The sequence below is a fragment of the Pogona vitticeps genome, chromosome 12, assembly GCF_051106095.1.
Source record: "Pogona vitticeps strain Pit_001003342236 chromosome 12, PviZW2.1, whole genome shotgun sequence".
Lineage (NCBI taxonomy): Eukaryota > Metazoa > Chordata > Lepidosauria > Squamata > Agamidae > Pogona > Pogona vitticeps.
Window position 1 is genome coordinate 22,027,986 of NC_135794.1, and position 17,916 is coordinate 22,045,901.

At 48.0% G+C, this 17,916-nt stretch overlaps 2 protein-coding genes and 1 pseudogene across 2 annotated transcripts; 1 reads left to right on the top strand and 2 right to left on the bottom strand.

The window, feature by feature from the left end:
- Positions 1 to 3,620: 3,620 nt before the first annotated feature.
- On the bottom strand, positions 3,621 to 8,079 carry MRPL46 (mitochondrial ribosomal protein L46). The gene is made up of 4 exons (XM_020781723.3): positions 7,837 to 8,079; positions 6,440 to 6,641; positions 5,436 to 5,609; positions 3,621 to 4,030 (listed from the first exon to the last, which is right to left on the bottom strand). Exons 1-4 carry the CDS (start codon positions 8,044 to 8,046, stop codon positions 3,780 to 3,782), a joined length of 837 nt encoding a protein of 278 aa, XP_020637382.3. The 5' UTR covers positions 8,047 to 8,079; the 3' UTR covers positions 3,621 to 3,779.
- A 938-nt stretch (positions 8,080 to 9,017) lies between these two features.
- Positions 9,018 to 14,765, top strand: MRPS11 (mitochondrial ribosomal protein S11). The gene is made up of 6 exons (XM_020781670.3): positions 9,018 to 9,178; positions 9,916 to 10,029; positions 10,748 to 10,846; positions 11,423 to 11,552; positions 12,647 to 12,712; positions 13,916 to 14,765. Exons 1-6 carry the CDS (start codon positions 9,123 to 9,125, stop codon positions 14,021 to 14,023), a joined length of 573 nt encoding a protein of 190 aa, XP_020637329.3. The 5' UTR covers positions 9,018 to 9,122; the 3' UTR covers positions 14,024 to 14,765.
- A 2,390-nt stretch (positions 14,766 to 17,155) lies between these two features.
- Positions 17,156 to 17,235, bottom strand: LOC140702490 (U2 spliceosomal RNA; annotated as a pseudogene).
- Between the last annotated feature and the right edge of the window lie 681 nt (positions 17,236 to 17,916).

The following is a 17,916-nucleotide window of genomic DNA, read 5'->3' on the forward strand; positions in this document are numbered from 1 at the left end:
TGGAACCTAGGAGATGGGAGAGTCTAAAGCCATGGAAGACAAACAAACACAGAACCTGGGTTATTGGCACAAATTTAAGACTCAAATACCAGCCTGCCTCCAAACGATAGCAGTTTGTGCCACATGCTTTCGGTGTCAGCCATGCCATGCCCATGGCGTGTTCCAAGCTATGAAGCAAAGCCTAGTGACAGCAAATCTCTCTGTGTATGTGCTCCTAATTCAGCTATAATTGGGAATTGTAATCGGAGCTGGGCTGGGACTTTTCTCCCCTCCAAACCCCTTCCTTTTCAGTGAAGCGGGAGGTTTATGGATCTTTGCCAGTCAACGCTTGCCATCTAGTGGTGCAGATAAATCGCGGACCAATTTCAGCAGTCACCTTCAGCAGAACATGAGGTCAAACGCCGAAGCGCTTCTCTGCTCAGGCCAAAAATATGCTGGAACTGGAAGTCTAATTCCATAATGTCACGGTGTAAAAATAGACCTTGAAAATCCAAACCAGTGGATTTCATCTCGTACGACACTAGAACACAGAGCTACTCAAAGAATTGGTCTGGGGTCTAGATTTGGAATCGAAAGGGGTGGGGGAAGACTTCTCCATATAACAGCAAATTTACTTAAGGAATTCAGTACTGTTTAGTACTGTGTCCTTCAAGGAAACTTTAAGAAGGACGCCAGCAAACTGGAGCAAGTTGAGAGGAGGGCAACAAGGATGATTGAGGGGGGCTGGAAACCATGTCCTAAGAGGAAAGACTGAAAAAACTGGGCATGTTTAGCCTTGAGAAAAAGAGGACCTGATAGGGGGAAAAGGATAGGATCTGCTTTGATTTGGATTCCTGCTTTGAGCAGAGGGTTGGACTTGATGGCTTTTGAGGCCCTTTCCAAATCCCTTGTTCGATGATTCTATGATTCATCCTTGTGACACTGAACCCCATAGACCACCACCAGATGAATTCAGGAAGGGGAGCTCCCTTGCATGCGTGTCTACATGTTTCCTTTCACTATAGTGCATCTCATTTTATCCCGGTCAACCACCTATAAAGTACATCTCCCGCTGCATAGCTGGCTTGGTGTCTTCATAAGGACTCTAAAAGGTAAAGGTTCCCCTTGACATTTAGTCTAGTCATGTCTGACTCTATGGCTTGGTGCTCATCCCCGTTCCAAGTCGTAGAGCCAGCGTTTTGTCCGTAGACAGTTTCCGTGGTCACGTGGCCAGCGCAACTAGACACAGAACACCGTGACCTACCCTCCAAGGTGGTACCTATTTATCTACTCGCATTTACATGCTTTTGAATGGCTAGGTTGGCTGGAGCCAGGACAAGCAACGGGAGCTCACTCCGTCGCGTGGATTCGATCTTACGACCGCTGGTCTTCTGACCCTGCAGCACAGAGGCTTCTGCGGATTAACCCGCAGCACCGCCATGTCCCACCATAAGGACTCTAAGCTGGTGCAAAATCTCTAATTAGCACAGATGCCAAAAAGACACATTAACTAACCTAGATGCCTGTTAAAAAAACTAGCAGAGTTCCTGAAAGATGCATTAATAATAATGTGAATCCTCAAGATGAGTTTGTGTTTTTTTCATGGGAAATCTTGAGAACATCATTTCAGTCAAGATGGTTGAATGCAGCAAAAGAGGAAAACCTCATCCTTATTGCTTGTTACCCAAAATGGGTACGCCCTTTCTCCCCCATGTAACATCCAGTCTTGCCAGAGCAACCAAGAGGTGACTGTACCATCTGAGTTGTTTCATAACTCAAATTGGTATGAGTTGCGTGGCTTGTTGTATTTACTGGGGAACAGGAACGACGGAGGGGATAGCTCGCTTCCCTTGGAAACACGTTGAGCTGAGAGGTCCCCAAACCAATTATTTAAAGCTCACAGATCACTAAGCTGGATAGACGAAGACATCCCGATAAATTCCTATTTGCCAGGGAAACGGACGAAAACTCTGACCGACCCGCCTGCCCTTCCCAAGCTGCTCTGCTTACTTTATGCACTTATTAAACGTGGATTATATCTAGTTACTTCCCCAGATATTTCACTCTCCCACCCCCTGCCGTTTTTAATGTTCAGGAAGAGAGCGGCTGGGAGGGTAAAACCCCGTCAGATAAATGTAATGTGTGCTATTACTTTGATAAATGAAAGCGAGCGGGCGCACGGCAAGCCGGGAGCCCGCTGAGAACTGAAAGGCCACATCCACGGCTTTTGAGAGGCTAAGGTCCTTGCATCGTTTGGCTGTGTTCAGAGCATCCCTAAAAACAAGACAAGAATATAAGCTTCCCTCCCTGCTTTCTATTTATTCCTTTTTTTCCATTTCTTTTAAAAGTTATTACTATTTGTGATGTTTTCCAGTAACACCCTTCAAAGAAAATAATGATTTTTTAAGGGATACAGCACGCAGTGAACAGCTGGCCAGTGGCTACCAGCCAACCAGCCGAAGCACAGTGGCCCATTAAAAGACCTCAAGGGGATTCAAGGCACCACTTCAATGTGGTGGCTAGTAGCTGAATCAAAACGGATTCATCCAGAACATGAAGTGGTCCCACCTCTGGTTCTGCAGCTGGATACTCCAACCACTGAGCTATGCAGCCTGAATGATCGTTAACCAGCAGGCGACATTTCTATTCATGGTGTGTCTGTCTAGTGCCATATTCTTTTGACAGCCACTCCCATGGCTTAGCTGTTTCTAATTTAACAGCTGTAAGGGTTGGGCGCTTCCAGTTTTCATTCTTCTCCATACAAGGGGGAGGGAGAGACAATAAAAATAACTGTTCTTTTCTATGATTTTATGATTTATATGAATTGTCTGGCTTCTTGAAAGAGTTTTGTGATCACCCTGTCAGTTTACTAGACCGGGTGAGCCACGGAACAGTGTCAAGCGGGGATAACAGCACATGGCGCCATCTTGATTATCCCAGAATGCTTCTGGGCACCAATGTCACCCAGAAGCATTCTGGGAGGTCGCTAATATGAGGACGAAGGCTATAGGCACGTCACCTAATCCGTGTGCTATCCTCCCCCCAAAAGTGTAAGGCTCTGTGGACCCATGTGCCTGCCGTTTTTCCACCACAGCATGGCCATCGTAGTCAGCCTGAATTCATCAAGCCGGAGCCAACAACCATCTGTTCATAGGTAGAGCCGGTACTAACCAGCGGCATCTGAGGGCATCTGTTAGAGAGCAAAGACTGTTGACCGAGGCAGGGGCAGGCAGGTTGAAGGGGGCCAGCTTCAATTTCAAGGGGACGCTTGGTCTCCCTGGGGGAGCAGCAGCCCCAGGACAGGCGGCTTGCTTTGTGTGCCTGAGATCACACACGACAAGTTTTCCAGAAGCCATACCAGTAGGAGAAAATCTGGGAGTGCAAATCCAGATGTTATGCATGGTAAATACATAAAATGAGCCAAAGATGGGAGTAGCAGAAATGTGGGGTTGCAAAAGCACATTACGACTGCCAACTGCGTTTCCCAGGGAATGGTTGGGGGGGGGGGAGTGTCCCTACAAGAGGGCTAAATATCTCAAAACCTTCTTCATTCCAAGATCTAGGCAGCAGCCCATCCGGTGTGCTGGGTTGGGCTCTCCTGCTAGCAAGATGACAAACGCAGATTAATTAAAGGACAAATGTACCACTTCTGAGATTCTTTATTTAGCAGGCAGCTCCTGGGTCAGATAACGACATTAAAAATATATATATATTTATATGCAAAGCATCCTCTTCTTCTGCACATGGCTGTTGCCTGTACACTCCCCCCCTCGACAGCGGGATAAGGCACGATCCAGAGTTCACAGGTCCACAAGGAAGCGAGCCACCTGAGAGTGGTATGCAGGGGTCAAGTAGTCGGCCAGCTCCTCCTTACTGACCCACACGTAGTCCACCTTCTCCCTAGCCAAGGGCCAGTGGCCGCCCTGCAGGAAGGCTTTGAAGAAGAACACCTTGCCTCCGAGGAAGCCTTCCGCACGGAGCACCTTGGGAAACTTGTATTTGTAGAAGCCGCAAGGGGCGTTCCCAAGAAACTTTGCTTGCAGTGGGTTTCCTTCAGGATTCCAGGGTCCAGCAGGGGAAAAGGAGAAAAATATATATATATATATATATTCATATCAGAGCAGGGGATACAGGAAGGGACTTTTTACATTTAATGCTCAAAGACTCTGCCCTTGCACCTATATTTAAAGATGTTTCCCTTTCGCTGGATTTTTAAAATACAGCTGATTAGCAGCAACAGTATTAACACTAATGTAGACTTCTGAAAGATTCAACGGCAGTGTCTTTCATATCAACACATTTCAGCTTGGCTTGCGTTCACACCTAATGGTAGGCCACAGTTCAGAAGTGTTTATTGTTTTGTTCTCCACCCCACAGAAAGAAGCAGAAGGAAGCAACAAGGAAGGAGCTGGGAGTGAGAAAGGAGGGCCCCAGGATTGGACATAATATTCAGCTGAATGGTTTTATATTGTTTTCCCCCATGGGGTGCAATTAAGAGAAACAAAGCAGCACATTAGGAGCACAGAAGGAGTTGCACATTAGGTGTGCTGTAGGACCTCTGCCAGCAACCAGCCAGGGAGTCTCCTATTTTTAAGTCCCTCTCTCAGCCATTCTGCACCCCAGGTTCTCAAACACCTAGCAAACCGTTGCCATCCAACAACTTATTGGCTGGGCCTGTCCTAGCTGAGCCCAGCAAGTGGATTTAGGCCATACACAATTATGCTCAGTCCCCCTTCCAGGGCTGATGCTAGAAAAAACCCACATTTAGCACCCTCGCTAAACAATCTGCAAAAGCCAGACTGATTTGAGTTTCTGTTTGAAAAGCAAAGCAGGGTACATATTAAAGAGAAAGAAGAAGAAAAAAGGGGGGGAACATAAGCACTTCACCCAAAAAGAGTCATTTCAGGCACAGCAAGGGTGAAAAACAGCAAAGGATGAATAATATGGTATTTAAGAGCATACGCTATTAATTAAGAACTCAAGCTGAAAGTCTGCTGTTCTTACCCTCACTATGAAATTTAAATAGACGCGCGCGTGTGTGTGTGTGTGTGTGTGTGTGTGTGTGTGTGTGTGTGTGTGTGTGTGTGTGTGTGTGTGTGTGTGTGTGTGTAAAAGTAATATTTCTCTGAATTAAAATCAGACGGGCTTACACAAAGAGAGAAATATGTACATAAAACTTAAAATAGTCAGCAATGTGGAAAAGACGAGCAGACTTTCAGTACGAGCCAAACGGGCTGAAGTCACCACAATCTAGTATGAAGTGGGTGTTTTGATGATTAATTTTATAGCATCATCGATGTGCACAAGGATTTGCAAAAATAAGAAGGGGGGGGGAAGAGAACTCTCTTAACTCCTTGAGCTGACCCTCTAAATGCACAGAGAAGAGAAAGGAACCAGAGATAGGAGGAAAATGTGGAGAAGATATCGTTTTTTACGCAGGCAGATCTATCACTGACCTGAGAGAGTCGCCAAGCCCCGCTCTGCTGTCTCTCGCAGGGTCTCCCCCGCCTCCCACTCTGTCTGGGGCAAAAGCCAAACCGTTTGGTCACCAAAGTTGTGCTTCACCAGTAGCAGCAGGTTCTGGTCCAGCTTTCTGTTCAAAGAAGTCCGGTCATTGTTTTTGTCAGCATCTGGAGTGAGGGGGAAAAAAAGCCCAGAAAATCATTGACAAGGCTGCCCGCCGGAGGAGAACTCATCCAGAAGGGTCTCCCAGAGGGCTCGGAGGAAGAGTCAAACCGAGCCACCCCGACGAGTCACCCCGGGCACAAAAGGTGCCTCGACAGAAGCATCGTTCAGCGCTACTTGCCGTCTGGATGAATACATCGTCCTTCGGAGACAGGCAAAATTGTGTACTGTCTTTCCTTTTTCAAAAGGTCATCTAAATAGTTCAGTGTCTAATTTCAACATTGGGGCTTATTAAAATTGGCTTTTAGACTGCAAGAGCTCTGACAAAAATTAAGCCTCCAGGGCCCTGCGAATTGCTAAAGTGCGTGACCTTTAGAAAAAAAGCATCTAGCTCTAAAAATAAACTGTCCTTCTAAACAATTTGTGGTTGAATTCAGCCATCCTTAGGCCAGAACACCTGGATGGGGCCAAATTTAATGACATATATTTCAGCTTCAGAGCTGAAATGTGAGCTTTGTACTTTGAGACGGTCTGGAAAAGGGGCAGTCAGATGTTGGACAAACGCAATAAATAGCCACCTGGCTGGTAGCCTATGGTGAGCAGAAATTATCTCCAGAGAAGCAAGCAGAAAAATTAGACCAGTCAGTTCTATCACAAACAGGGCTTACTTTTGCATTGACAGAAAGGCCCTTTTAAGTTGTTATTAAGCTACCATGGTCTGTGAATTTTTTAAATGTATTAATTAAAAAACAGGAGGAGTAGGCCCTAAACCAAAATCTTTTCATTGAGTGTGCAATGTCTATTTGTTGAAATTCATAATACTGTATATGTTAACCTGTTATCCGTGGGGCGGGACTGAACTGCTGGAAATTCTGTTCCCACATGTCTTCGAGATCCCGAATCAGCACAACCTCCTTCCCCAGGTCGCCACGTTCCTCCTCTTCATCGTAACCCTTCTCCGCAATTCTCCGCAGACGTTCGTTCTCTGCTAAACGCGACATCTCGTGGGTGGAATATATGCTCTTCTCTACTTCCAGCTAGACAGCAAAAGTCGGTGGTCAGATCGAATGCCCGGGTAGCGGGTTACTGCAAACCAGCTCCCCAGATTCCCTACTGCTTATGAGAACTCTAGAAAGTTGCAAGATGTTCAAAGCGCATAAAATAAAACGTCCACAGCAGAATATTCCGAGGGGAAATGACAGAGTTCCAGATTTCTACTCCAGACCATACTCTCTTTTTTTGGTTTCCAGAGTGTCTGTTGCATTTTGTTCCATTAGGCATTCCTCTTTTCCTGCTGCCTATTATTTCCCCCTGCAAATTTAGACTTCCTCAGGCCACGTCCAGAGCACTATATCCCCTGAACAACAAGCAGTGGCAAATTTCCTCTATACCACGGTGCATTTTTTAAAAATCAATGATTTTAGTTTACACCACAATTTAAACTGTCAAAAACATCTTTTTTTAAAAAATTATATTGTGACTTAAATCCATTTGATTTTCATCAAATCCACCGTGCTCTGTTGTGCCAGGAAGATGCCTGTTGGATGGGAGGATGGGTTTATGCACCAGGGGTCTATCTAACATGGGATCCACCTAAAGCAGGAATCGGGATACAGCAGGACCCCCTTGTCTGCTGGAACAGTGTATCCGCTGATTTACTTACCTGCTGCCTGAAAAGACTAAATAGATGAACTCAGAAATATGCATTTATATGTGAAAATAAAATCAAAAGTTAAAAAAAAAAGACATGGTGGCACTTTAAAGACTTTTATATTTTTTTCCATGTGAGCTTTTATGAACCAGTCCATCAGACCTCAATGGACATGTTATTTCCAAGGTGTATTTATCACAACTGGCCACTAGAGGCCGCCAGAGACCATGCCATGGATAGCGTTTGCTACATCCACGATTTTCGGCATCCGCGGGGGAGGGCAGAACCATACCCCGCGGACCTCCTGTCTTGAACAAAGCATTAGGTGCTAGTCCTCACTGAGGTCTAGTCACCCAGTGGGTGGCCTCGGGCCGTTCCCTCCTCCCGTCCTGCCTCACAAGGCTGTTGTGCCGGTGGAAAGGGAAGGAGCCCCGCGCATCCTACGGACGTGAATGGGGGTAGAAGTGGGGCAGAAACACCAACAATTGGGATTTCCTAGTTCCCTCCACACAGACGGGGGGCGTCCCCTCTTCTGCGCATGCGCCCTGCTCCTCTTCCTCTCCCCCCCCCCCTCCGCTCACCTGCTGAAACAACTCGGCCATTTCCACCTCTTCCGGGCTTGGGGCCTGCGAGACGGTCGGCGGCCTCTGCAAGCAAAGGCCGCCGAAGAGCTTCCACCGGGAGGAGGCCGAGGCCGCCGCCGCCGCCGGCTCGGAAAGGCCGCGGTTGCCCCAAGGCCGGAGGCCTCGACCAGCCCCGCGGAGCAGCGCCCGACATAAGGGCGCCGCCATCTTGCCGCCACGAGACCGTCATGCACCGCGGCGGTCGCCTTGGCAACGCGGGACCGCTGAGAAGGCAGAGCGCCGAAAGGGGAAAAAAATGAGAGAGAGACGCGCTGCCTCCACTTGCGGGACGCGTCGGGGGGGGGCGGGGCTACCGTTAGCCTCGAGAAAAGAAACCGTCGCCGTAGAAGAGCTTCCAGTATTCGTTCGTTCTCTTAGATATATACAGTCTATATATATATACACGCTCTCTCTCTCTCTCTCTCTGTATATATCAGGATTCCATGCACACACGGTAGAAATATCGTATTATCTATAAATATATAGTGCATTTGTACTGTATTGCATGGAATCCTGAGTTTTGCTTAGCGAGGACTACTATGAAGCAAGGTCAGAAACCTTTGAAATGTGGATTTCAAGAGTTTCCTGGATCAAGAGGGTAACAAATGAAAAAAAAATATATAAAGGGGAATGAATAGAGATGAGGAAAACCCCCACCACACACACACACACACACACACACACAGAGTATTTCCATTGCATTGCATGGAATCCTGATTTTTGCAATGCATGGTCCCAGTGCCAAGTTTCTTTTGTATATTATACTCTTCCTCTAAAGGAAGCCCCCCCCCCCCGGCAACAAGCAGCCTGGCTAGGAGCAGGGGTTCTTGGACTACAACTCCCAGAGGCCTCCACCCCTGGCTGTACTGGCCATGATTTCTGGGAGTCGTAGTCCAAGAACACTTGGGGACAAACACACACCGAGATTAGGAGCCAGGTGCAGGATATTCCCTCGCCCTGGACATTCCCACTCAGGCGTTTGACCTCCTTGGTCTTTGCCTCGGAGGCGCCTTTGGGCCCAGGAAGCCCTTTCCGTACGGATTCTTTGAGACACGGGTGCCGCCATCTTGGGGGGGGAGCCGCTCGAGCACTTTCCGTACGGCAGGGCAGAGGCGCCGCCATTTTAACCTTGCCTACGACCTATCGCGAGAGCCGCGTCCGAGATTGGCTCAGGGAAGGGGGGGCTGCCGACCGGCGGCGGGGAAAAAAGGTTTTCACAGCACGGACGGCGGCGGCGAAGGGCCATGATTCCTCGGATGGCGATGTTAGCCCGGCGGGGGCTTTTGGGGGGTGACTCGGGGTAAGCTTTTGCAGGGCGAGGATTTTTTTGGAGGGGGGGCTGTTCTGGAAGAGTCCTCGTGGAGGGGGGGCGGCGGCGGCTCAAGATCTTACCCAGAAATTGGGGTTTGGCTGCGAAATGGCCCTTTAAAAGGACCTTTCAAAGCTTTCCTGGAGGTGGTGGAAGTTCAACAGGTGCAGCTTCAGCCAGCAGCGGTCTGCCTGAGGCCCCTACTTAATTTGGGGGGGCGGTGCCTTTCTTGGGCCGGACTACAACTCCCATCAGCCCTGGCCGGGCTGGGTTCCCATGGCGCAGCATGATGGGGGTTGTGGTTCGTGGATATTTGGGAGGGGGGGCGGCATGGAAGAAGTGGTGCCCCCAAAACCTTCCCTGCGTTCATCCCTGATGTGGTGGATGATGGGCTGGATGAGGACGGGGGGGGGGAGGAGAGGATTTGTGGTGTTGGACTACAACTCCCATCAAGTAACTGTTGCACTGCGCCTGACACACACACACACACCGGACAACAACACTTAACACTCTTGTCAATGGCTATTCAAGCATCCTCATGGCTGTGAGTTTTTATACCTAGCTTCCCCAGAGGTGAGAGAGACATGAACTCGGGACCCTCTGCCGAATTTCTTACCACAGTTCAGCTCTTTGATTCAGTTTGGGGGAACTTGTTTCGCCAGGTGGGATTGGGGAACTCGTCCCAAGGATTAGCGACGACGACAGAACTGCCCTGTTTCTTCTTACAGCGGTTGCCTCGTTGCCGCGTCCCGTCGTTTGCAGACCGGCATCCAGAGGTTAGGACCAGATTTGACCGAGGTACCAACTGATGAGCCGGACGTGGAGACCTCGCCTGACTTCAGGTGAAGTAGCTTCGTTGCATGGGAGAAAACTGCGGGACGTGGGTTTGTTTGCTGTTTAGAGAAACAGCAGCGACTCCGGTTGAAAGAGGGAGTGCACACGATGAGGTAGAGAGAAAAGGGAGGGCGCTTTGGGAAATGTCCCACTAGGCACGTATTTTACGTCAGTGCTGAAGGAATTACCCAGCCTGTTTGCTGTCGATGTAAATGCCATGATTTGCAGGTGACTGATAAACCCCCGCTACCAACTGAAATTGGGGCACCGATTTCTTGGAGCGCATAAAAGGCTCAGGTTTGTTACTGGAAATACTGCCATCACTCCAGATAGGCTTGGACATCATCGTGTTGCAAAAAGCCGTTACTCCGAATGGGCTTCAGAAGTCCTCTTGTTGAGAAATCTCTGTCCTTTCACAGCACTTGCCGCTGCACCGGATCAGACCGAGAGGGTGAAAATTAAAGTGGGAGGAAACTTCCTACATCTGTCTTAATAATCCAGTGGTTCGTCCCAGCTGGAGCAGAATCTTGGAGCCAACGGGATTTACATAAGTTTTGACTTCCTGTTCAGCAGTTGATCCAAGTGGTCAGGGATCCATGTGTCCCTCGTAGATCAAGGGCAGTAGGACAGAATTTCAGGGGATCCCTAATTTAGTTTGTTCTAGAGCTGAAATTGGGAGATTAACACTGCCTGTCCTTTCTCTCTGTTTTACTTTTTTCCTTCCAGCTATCTCCCCCCTGTTCCAGGAAAAGAGAGTTCTCTGCGGTGGGATGGGATGAAATATGAAGAAATCCCAATTTGCTACATCAAAGCTACGTATAACAAGTAAGAAGCTGGTCCCGAGTTCAGGTGCTGCCTTATGCTGTGCAGGCCACAAACGTCATTGCCAATATGGAGGCTGGACAGCCTTTTGTAAGATGCATCGGCAGCTTGCAAAATCTGAGCCCAAACGTATTGCCAAAGTAAAAGTAGCTATTTTAGTTGCCTTTGGAGCTCAGGAAAATTAGCAAGGGCAGCTAATTACTTTGGGGCTGTGGCAGAACAGCGAGAACGACTTACTTTTAAAAAGGGGTGAAAAATCCTCTCTGTATTTCACACTGCTTCTTCTTTTACTGGGCAAACCGTAAAGTGTCTTGTAGCATTAAAAACACCACCACCACAGAGTTTGTTGCTGCAGATGTAAAAGCCAATGTTGGTAGCCACGAGGGCTTCTGTAGTCAGAGGGAAAGGCTCCAACCCACCCTCTTTTATCAGCTATGGGTATTTCTTAATTCAGTTCAAGAATCCGATGAGAACATCACCGTTCAGAGTTGATGCTTGGAGCAAAAGAACCCATTGAGAGCCGCTTCGGGGCAGAGGGTCCCTCGGGAATTATTTAGTCTCGTTTCCCCTTGTCTCCAGCACCCACATCCAGGTTCGGACCCCAGACAACGCTGGTGTGTGTCTCGCCACCTGCGGCACCGAAGGCTTCAAGAATGCCAAGAAGGCTACTCCTGTGGCTTCCCAGGTGACTGGAATCGCAGCGGCCGCCGTAAGCAAAATCTCCTCCCCTACACCCACCTTCCACAGTGACCTCCTACCCCCCCCCTCAACTCTGTGAATAAGGGTCTTATTTATTGGGGCAGAAGGATTCCCTGCCGCTCTCCTTCTCGAGGGCCAAAAAATCCCTGTGCGTCTGCTTCTCGCTGTTCACGCTCTTTGCATAGAAACATTGGGGCTTCCGCCAGAGCCGGCGCAAGACGTGAAGGGTTCCCAGTAGCGAATCGCAACATGATCCCCTTTCGGCATGCAGAGGGTTCTGGACCCGAATTCCACAGGATGGGAGAGTGGGAGGTGTGCTGAAGAGGACAGCAGGCAGCCATTTCTGATCCCCATTTATTCTTCGTTTTACAGAACTCCAACCGTGCTAAAGCAAAGTGGGAGATGATTTTTACACATTGCATTTTATATTATATTTTTCGATTTGCTGTGGAGTGTCCAGGAGTCTCCGAAATGACCTTGGGCGGTTCAGGGACACGGGGAGGCCCCGTTTGGCCCGTCCACAGGCCGAGACCTGCCAGACTCTGCCAAATGTTTCCCAACAAAATTGCATTTTTGTCAACACTCGCCCCCAACACACACACACACACCAATTTTGTACCACGCAATTCATCTTTTTTCGGACCCCCGGGGGCCTCACTTCGCTCCGCGGGGAAGCCAAAGAATGCTCACAAAGGCGGTGGAAGTTTTAGAAATCAGATTTGGATGTTGTTGACCGGGGGTCGCGGGTGGTAAAAGAAAAAAAGGGGGGGCACAGGAAGGTTTCTCAGAATTCGAATAAAAGGAAGCGTGATGCCAAAACTGGTTCACTTTGGAAGGTTTGGAAAAGCCACTAGATGGCAGCCCAATTACAGAAAACGCCATGAATGGAAGAAAAAAATTTAATAGCGTTCTGTGCCTAGTAGAATGTGATGCCCAACCGCTGGGGAGTCTGAATTTGATCTTTCGAAATGGAACACGTTCTCTTGCGTGTTGAGGCACACAATGATTTTTTCCGTCAACTCTTGCTCTTCTTCCTCCCACATGCTTTTTAAAATATATATATATATATTGGGGTGCAGCTAAATATCCTTCTCTCCTTCCCAGAAAGCCATCGCAAAAGGCGTGGGCCATGTGCGAGTCATCGTGAAAGGCGTGGGACCCGGACGAATGGTACGTACCTTCGGAAGACCTCTTTGTGTTTCCTGAACGCCAAAGGGCCCCAGGTTAGTTTGCGGGCCGGCGCAAGGTGGTGATGAGAGTCAACAAATACAAAGGTTTTTTGTTTCAACTGGAAGGAAGAGGTATAAGGTTGAGCTAAAGGTTATAAGGTTGTGAAAGGGACGGGTGAGTCCAGCCATGCGGGCTCCCAGCCCATCAGCCTCTCTTGTTTTTCGGACAAGACGGTGGTTTTCTCTATCAAAAAGAAGATGGGCTGCCCTCCTGGCAGACCTCCAGGAAGAGCGATCGTGCCTTTTAAATGGGTCTCACAGCCCCCCGCCCCCATGATTCACACTCTGAAGCACCCAGTTCTGAAAACCAGAAGAGGATTTCCAGCTGTGGTTGGTTTCATTTTTTTAGCCGTGTCTTTTTGGCGGCCGGAGCAACTGTTGGAAGATCCGGAGAGCCGAAAATCTGTTCCCTCCCCTTCCAAAGTTGTCCATGGTTCCTTTTTTGGCAAGGGGTGCCGTTGCTTTGGGGCAATCACTGTTTTTGGCTACGCTGGCTAGGGCTGACCGAGTTATAGCCCAACGGGATCTGAGTGCCCCCCCCCCGCATGCCTTGGTCTGCTATAGGAATTACTGGGTGTAATGGGAGAGAGAGCTTTGAATGTTGTTTCTTTCCGGTTTGTTGACCTGCGAAGGCCATCATCCTAGACTATCAGAATTTGGCTCAGGCAGATGGAAATGGACATCCGGCAGCATCTACAGAGACACACATCCCTCACCCCTGGTTGAACGAGAGGTGTGTTGAACTGAACTTGAGCTCAGCCATGTGCAAAGCATGTTCTCTGCCCCAAGGCCATGTTCCTTTCCAAGAGGAAGCTAAGATAGATTCATTTTTTTTAATCCTGTGAGGCTCCTTGAGTCCCCTTTTTTAGGGAGAAAGGTGGCCTATAGGACAGACAGACAAATCAGTAGATGTTGAGCCGGCGTCCCCCACTCCTTATCTAAAACGGCCTGCTTGCAGAACGATTGATTCCCACGAGATCTAGAACAGATGTAGGCAAAGCGGCGTTTGGGGGTGGGTGTCATCATTCTGACCACCTGATTCCCCTTTAACCCAGAATTTTAAAAACGAATGATTTAAAAAAAAAAAACCAAACTCTGCCAAATGCATTTTCATCCTTATTGCTTTTTTCTCTCTCCCACTCAGGCAGCCATTGAAGGGTTGACCCTTGGTGGTTTGAAGGTCGTCTCCATCACGGACAATACCCCCATCCCGCACAATGGCTGTCGGCCTCGGAAAGCCCGGAGGGTGTGAGAGGCCGAGGAGAGATCAGATGGTACAAACAGTCCCCGTTCCATTGGGGAGGGGCTGCGCCACAAGATGGCGCTGCTCTCTGTGCATGCCTCCAGGCAGTCCTCCAAAGTACTCCAAACTGTCCATCGTGCGCACCCCCCCCCCCCAAATCTTCAAAACAAGAGACATCTATAAAGTCTGCGTGTGAAATCGCCTTGCTCTCTGTGTCTCTTTTCTCACGCTGGCACATTGATTGGCTTCAATTTTTCTTTTTCTTTCCGAGCTGCTGGTTTTCCTCGCCCAAACTCCGGAACGTCGCCTGTTTTATTTGATTTGTTTAAGCGGCGCGGTATCGAAAGCCAGTTCTGGTAAAAAATCAGGAGGGGGTAAGACGCCGGTAATCATAAAAACAGGCCGACAGAGGCGCTGCCAGGCAATTTTTTTTCCCCATCCATCTGCAGGTGCCAAAGTGAAAGAAGCCACCTTTTCCATTACATTATCCTCACAACTGGCTGGCTGGCAGGCAGGGGTTCATCTTATGTTGAGCTAACTATTGAAGTTTTTGATACTTTGGAGTCTTCCCTCTTCCCCAGTACGGATTGGAATGATAAATCGGAGAGGTCTTCACCATTCCCTTTGTTCCAAATTATCTACCTACCTACCCATCCTACCTACCTGCCTACCTATCTATTATCCAGCTAGCCAGCTGTCAATCAGCTATCTGGCTAGCTGTCTGCCTACCTAATAAAGCTAATAATACTCATATCTGTCCATCATCTATCTATCCTCTAGCTAGCTGGCCGCCTGGTCTCTATGCCATCTTTTCTTCTGCAGGCTCACAGTGGCATCCATATCCTTACATCAACCTTGTGAAGGTACCTAAGGCTGCGAAGGACTCTTCAAGGTTGCCCAATGAATTCTAAGCTGTGGTGAGACCGGAAGGGTGTGTGACCTGCTACATCCCAGTCTGGCACCCTAACTCCTGCACCGTGTTGGGTTTGGATCCAGAGTTCGCTGCCCGCAGGCTGACGCTTGCTTCTTCCTGCTAGCTAAAGGGAACAGCGTGCAGGGCAGCCTCCCCGTTGGAGGACTGCGACCAGGGGGTGGTCAGCAGGGTCAGAATCACCGCCAGCATCCTGCCTGCTCCATCCAGGCTGCTGGTGGATCCAACGCTGTGTCTCACGTTGAGGGTCAGCCAGTCCACATGAGAAGCGGGACTACCACCCCCAGGAGATGCAGCCCCCTTGTGGCCAGCAAATCTCGCATCCACTGCGATTTCAAGTTTGCTACATAGCTGGGGTCCTTTCCAAACTACAGCAAGACTTTGACCCTTCCTGTAGTCACGTAAACAGGTGGAAGCCCTGTTGGTTCTCCAACATGCCCAGAGTACTAAAGGGAAAGGGACTAGTATCAAATAAATGGCTGGCTGACATTTACAGACGTCTTCAATGACCATCAAACAGTTTGGTCTTTTATTATAAATCCGTTGCTCTGATATCTCGGGACAGCAAAGCTTGCCACTGTAGCTGTCGGCTCCTCAAGCAGAGGTGAGGAACCTTTGGCTCTCCAGATGTTTTTGGTCTACAGCAGTGGCTCCCAACCTTGAGTCCCCAGATGTTCTTGGACTGCAGCTCTCCTCACTGGCCGTGCTGGCTAGAATTTCTGGGAGTTACAGTGGAAGAACATCTGGGGACTCAAAAGTTGGGGGCACTGAATCCCCATTCAGTGCGGCCATTTTTAAGGGATTGTCGACTGTGAAAACAAGGGGGTTCCCTTTCTTGTAGAGGCTGAAAGCAAATAGTAGAGCAAGAATATCTTGGAGATGGTAGAGCAATCGGTCTGGAAGGTATCCGTCCTTGGAAAAGTACTCCATGGAAGCCGCAGCAATTTGGCTGAAGACAGCTCAAGAATGGGCAGCTCCTCTCCTGGGACCTTATCCAGGAGTTTATTATGTGCCTCCCCCTTTTGCTTGGCTGGCATGCCTTGCAGATTCACCCAGATAGTCACCAAACACCCTCTTTCTCTCCTGCAGAGGAACCACAGGCGGGGTGACCTTAGATGGGAAAAAAAAAGCACATCCCTGTACATTTTTCAACTAGGACCGGCTCAAGAGAGAATCAGCAGCCCTTGAGCAAATTAGAAGCAAACTCTGGAATCTTAACTTCAGCACCGATGGCAGGAAGATGGCCTTCGTTACATCGAAGGACCTGCCGCTTTAGGGTCCCCCCATATTGGGACCACCCCTCACGTTGTCCTCCGACGGACATAAAGGTCCAAGGCCCTTTGTAAGAAGGGCTGGGGAGACAGTATGTCATCCAAGGCCATAATCTCAGTTTGCCCCAATGTAGGACCGGCTCCAAGACCCAAGCCAACCCTCCTTCCCCTCAATTCCACTATTTTCCCATTTTTTGCTGCTGCTGCTGCTGCTTTGTTTTCTAATGTTGTAATCAACTCCGCTCTTCTTTAAAAGAAAGTGTGCCATGGCAACCGGGCAGCTGTTTTTAACTCCTTCCTTTTCTGCCTCCCTAAGAAGGGAAGATCGAGCGCTTTTACTGGACTTGAATTATATTTGATTTTTACTTTCTTTCTTAATTAGTGGTTGATGGCTGAGATCCTTTGCCTCCTGGGGTACAAAAGGTGGGGAATCGTTGCTTCCAACTGGGAAATCTTTTTCCCAGGACAGAATCTCTGGTGTGTTTTCTAGACACCCCATCACCACTGCCATCTATCGAGAGCGGATGGAAACGGACAGCCCATAGTCATCAAGGTTTCTACCTGCAGGAGAGAGTCTGGTTTGATTTCAGAGCCTTGTCTGTAGCCCTTTAAATGGTTACCTAAGGCGAACACGATTTTCCTGGGGTAACCATACAGAAAAGCATTTGTAATACAGAGGATGGGTGAAGGTGGACCCAACTGGCGGTTTGTTCATCCACAAATAATTTCTGACTTAGGGTGATGCTTTCCAGGGCTTTCTGGGCACAGAGTACTCAGAAGTGCTTTATCCTTCTCAGTGATTCAGGTCTTTAGCTGTAGAGCCAGAGGTTGGGAGTTCGATTCCCCATCTGGCAACCCAGGCCACTCTGGCTGGTTTACATAGTATAACAAAACAGAGTATAAAAACAAAACTATACAATAATAACAGGAGAAAGTATAAAAGGATCAATACAATATTAAACAAATAAAAATAATATCAGATACTACACTTGATCTTAGCCAAAAGGCCAAGAAGAGATATCAGTAAACATTAAAATGAAAATAGGAAAAGGAAAAAAAGTGATTGGAAGATTGTTGGGCTCTATTCTTTCAAATGTGTTTTATTACTGATTTTTATTTACCATTTTTGTTTAATTCTTTGAAAATATCTGCATACTTATTGTTTTTACCTTTTAAATATTGCCCTTTTAATGATGTAAGCCAGCTTGGGTCATTTTTAAGGAAAAAGGCAGGATAAAAGTATTTTAAATACATAAAATGGCAATCACTAACTTATATGTACTGATTTGTTGATTTGATTAGATTATTTGATTTGATTCGTAATACCGCTCCCCTTAGTGCTAAGGCAGTACTCTGGGTGGTTTACAATAAAAAGCAATGCAAAACCAGAAATAAAAAGTAAAAACTGCTAAAAACAATTAAGAACTAACCAATAAATGCAAATCTTCAAAAGGTTTTATATAATATGTATAATTTAAGAAGAGTTATAAAAGCATCTAGTTCTAGTAGGAAGGACCTTGATCAAGTGTTCTGTGTACTGAGTCTGCTTTCTAGTCACTTCTAATTATGGATGATGGCCAGTTTGAAGGCCCTCCCCCCCCAACCCTGTCTGCAATCATCCTTCTTAAAATTCATTGCCCTTCAATCGTATTCAGACCCGACAGCCTTCCAAAAAAGATGATTCTCCCACCACACTTCAA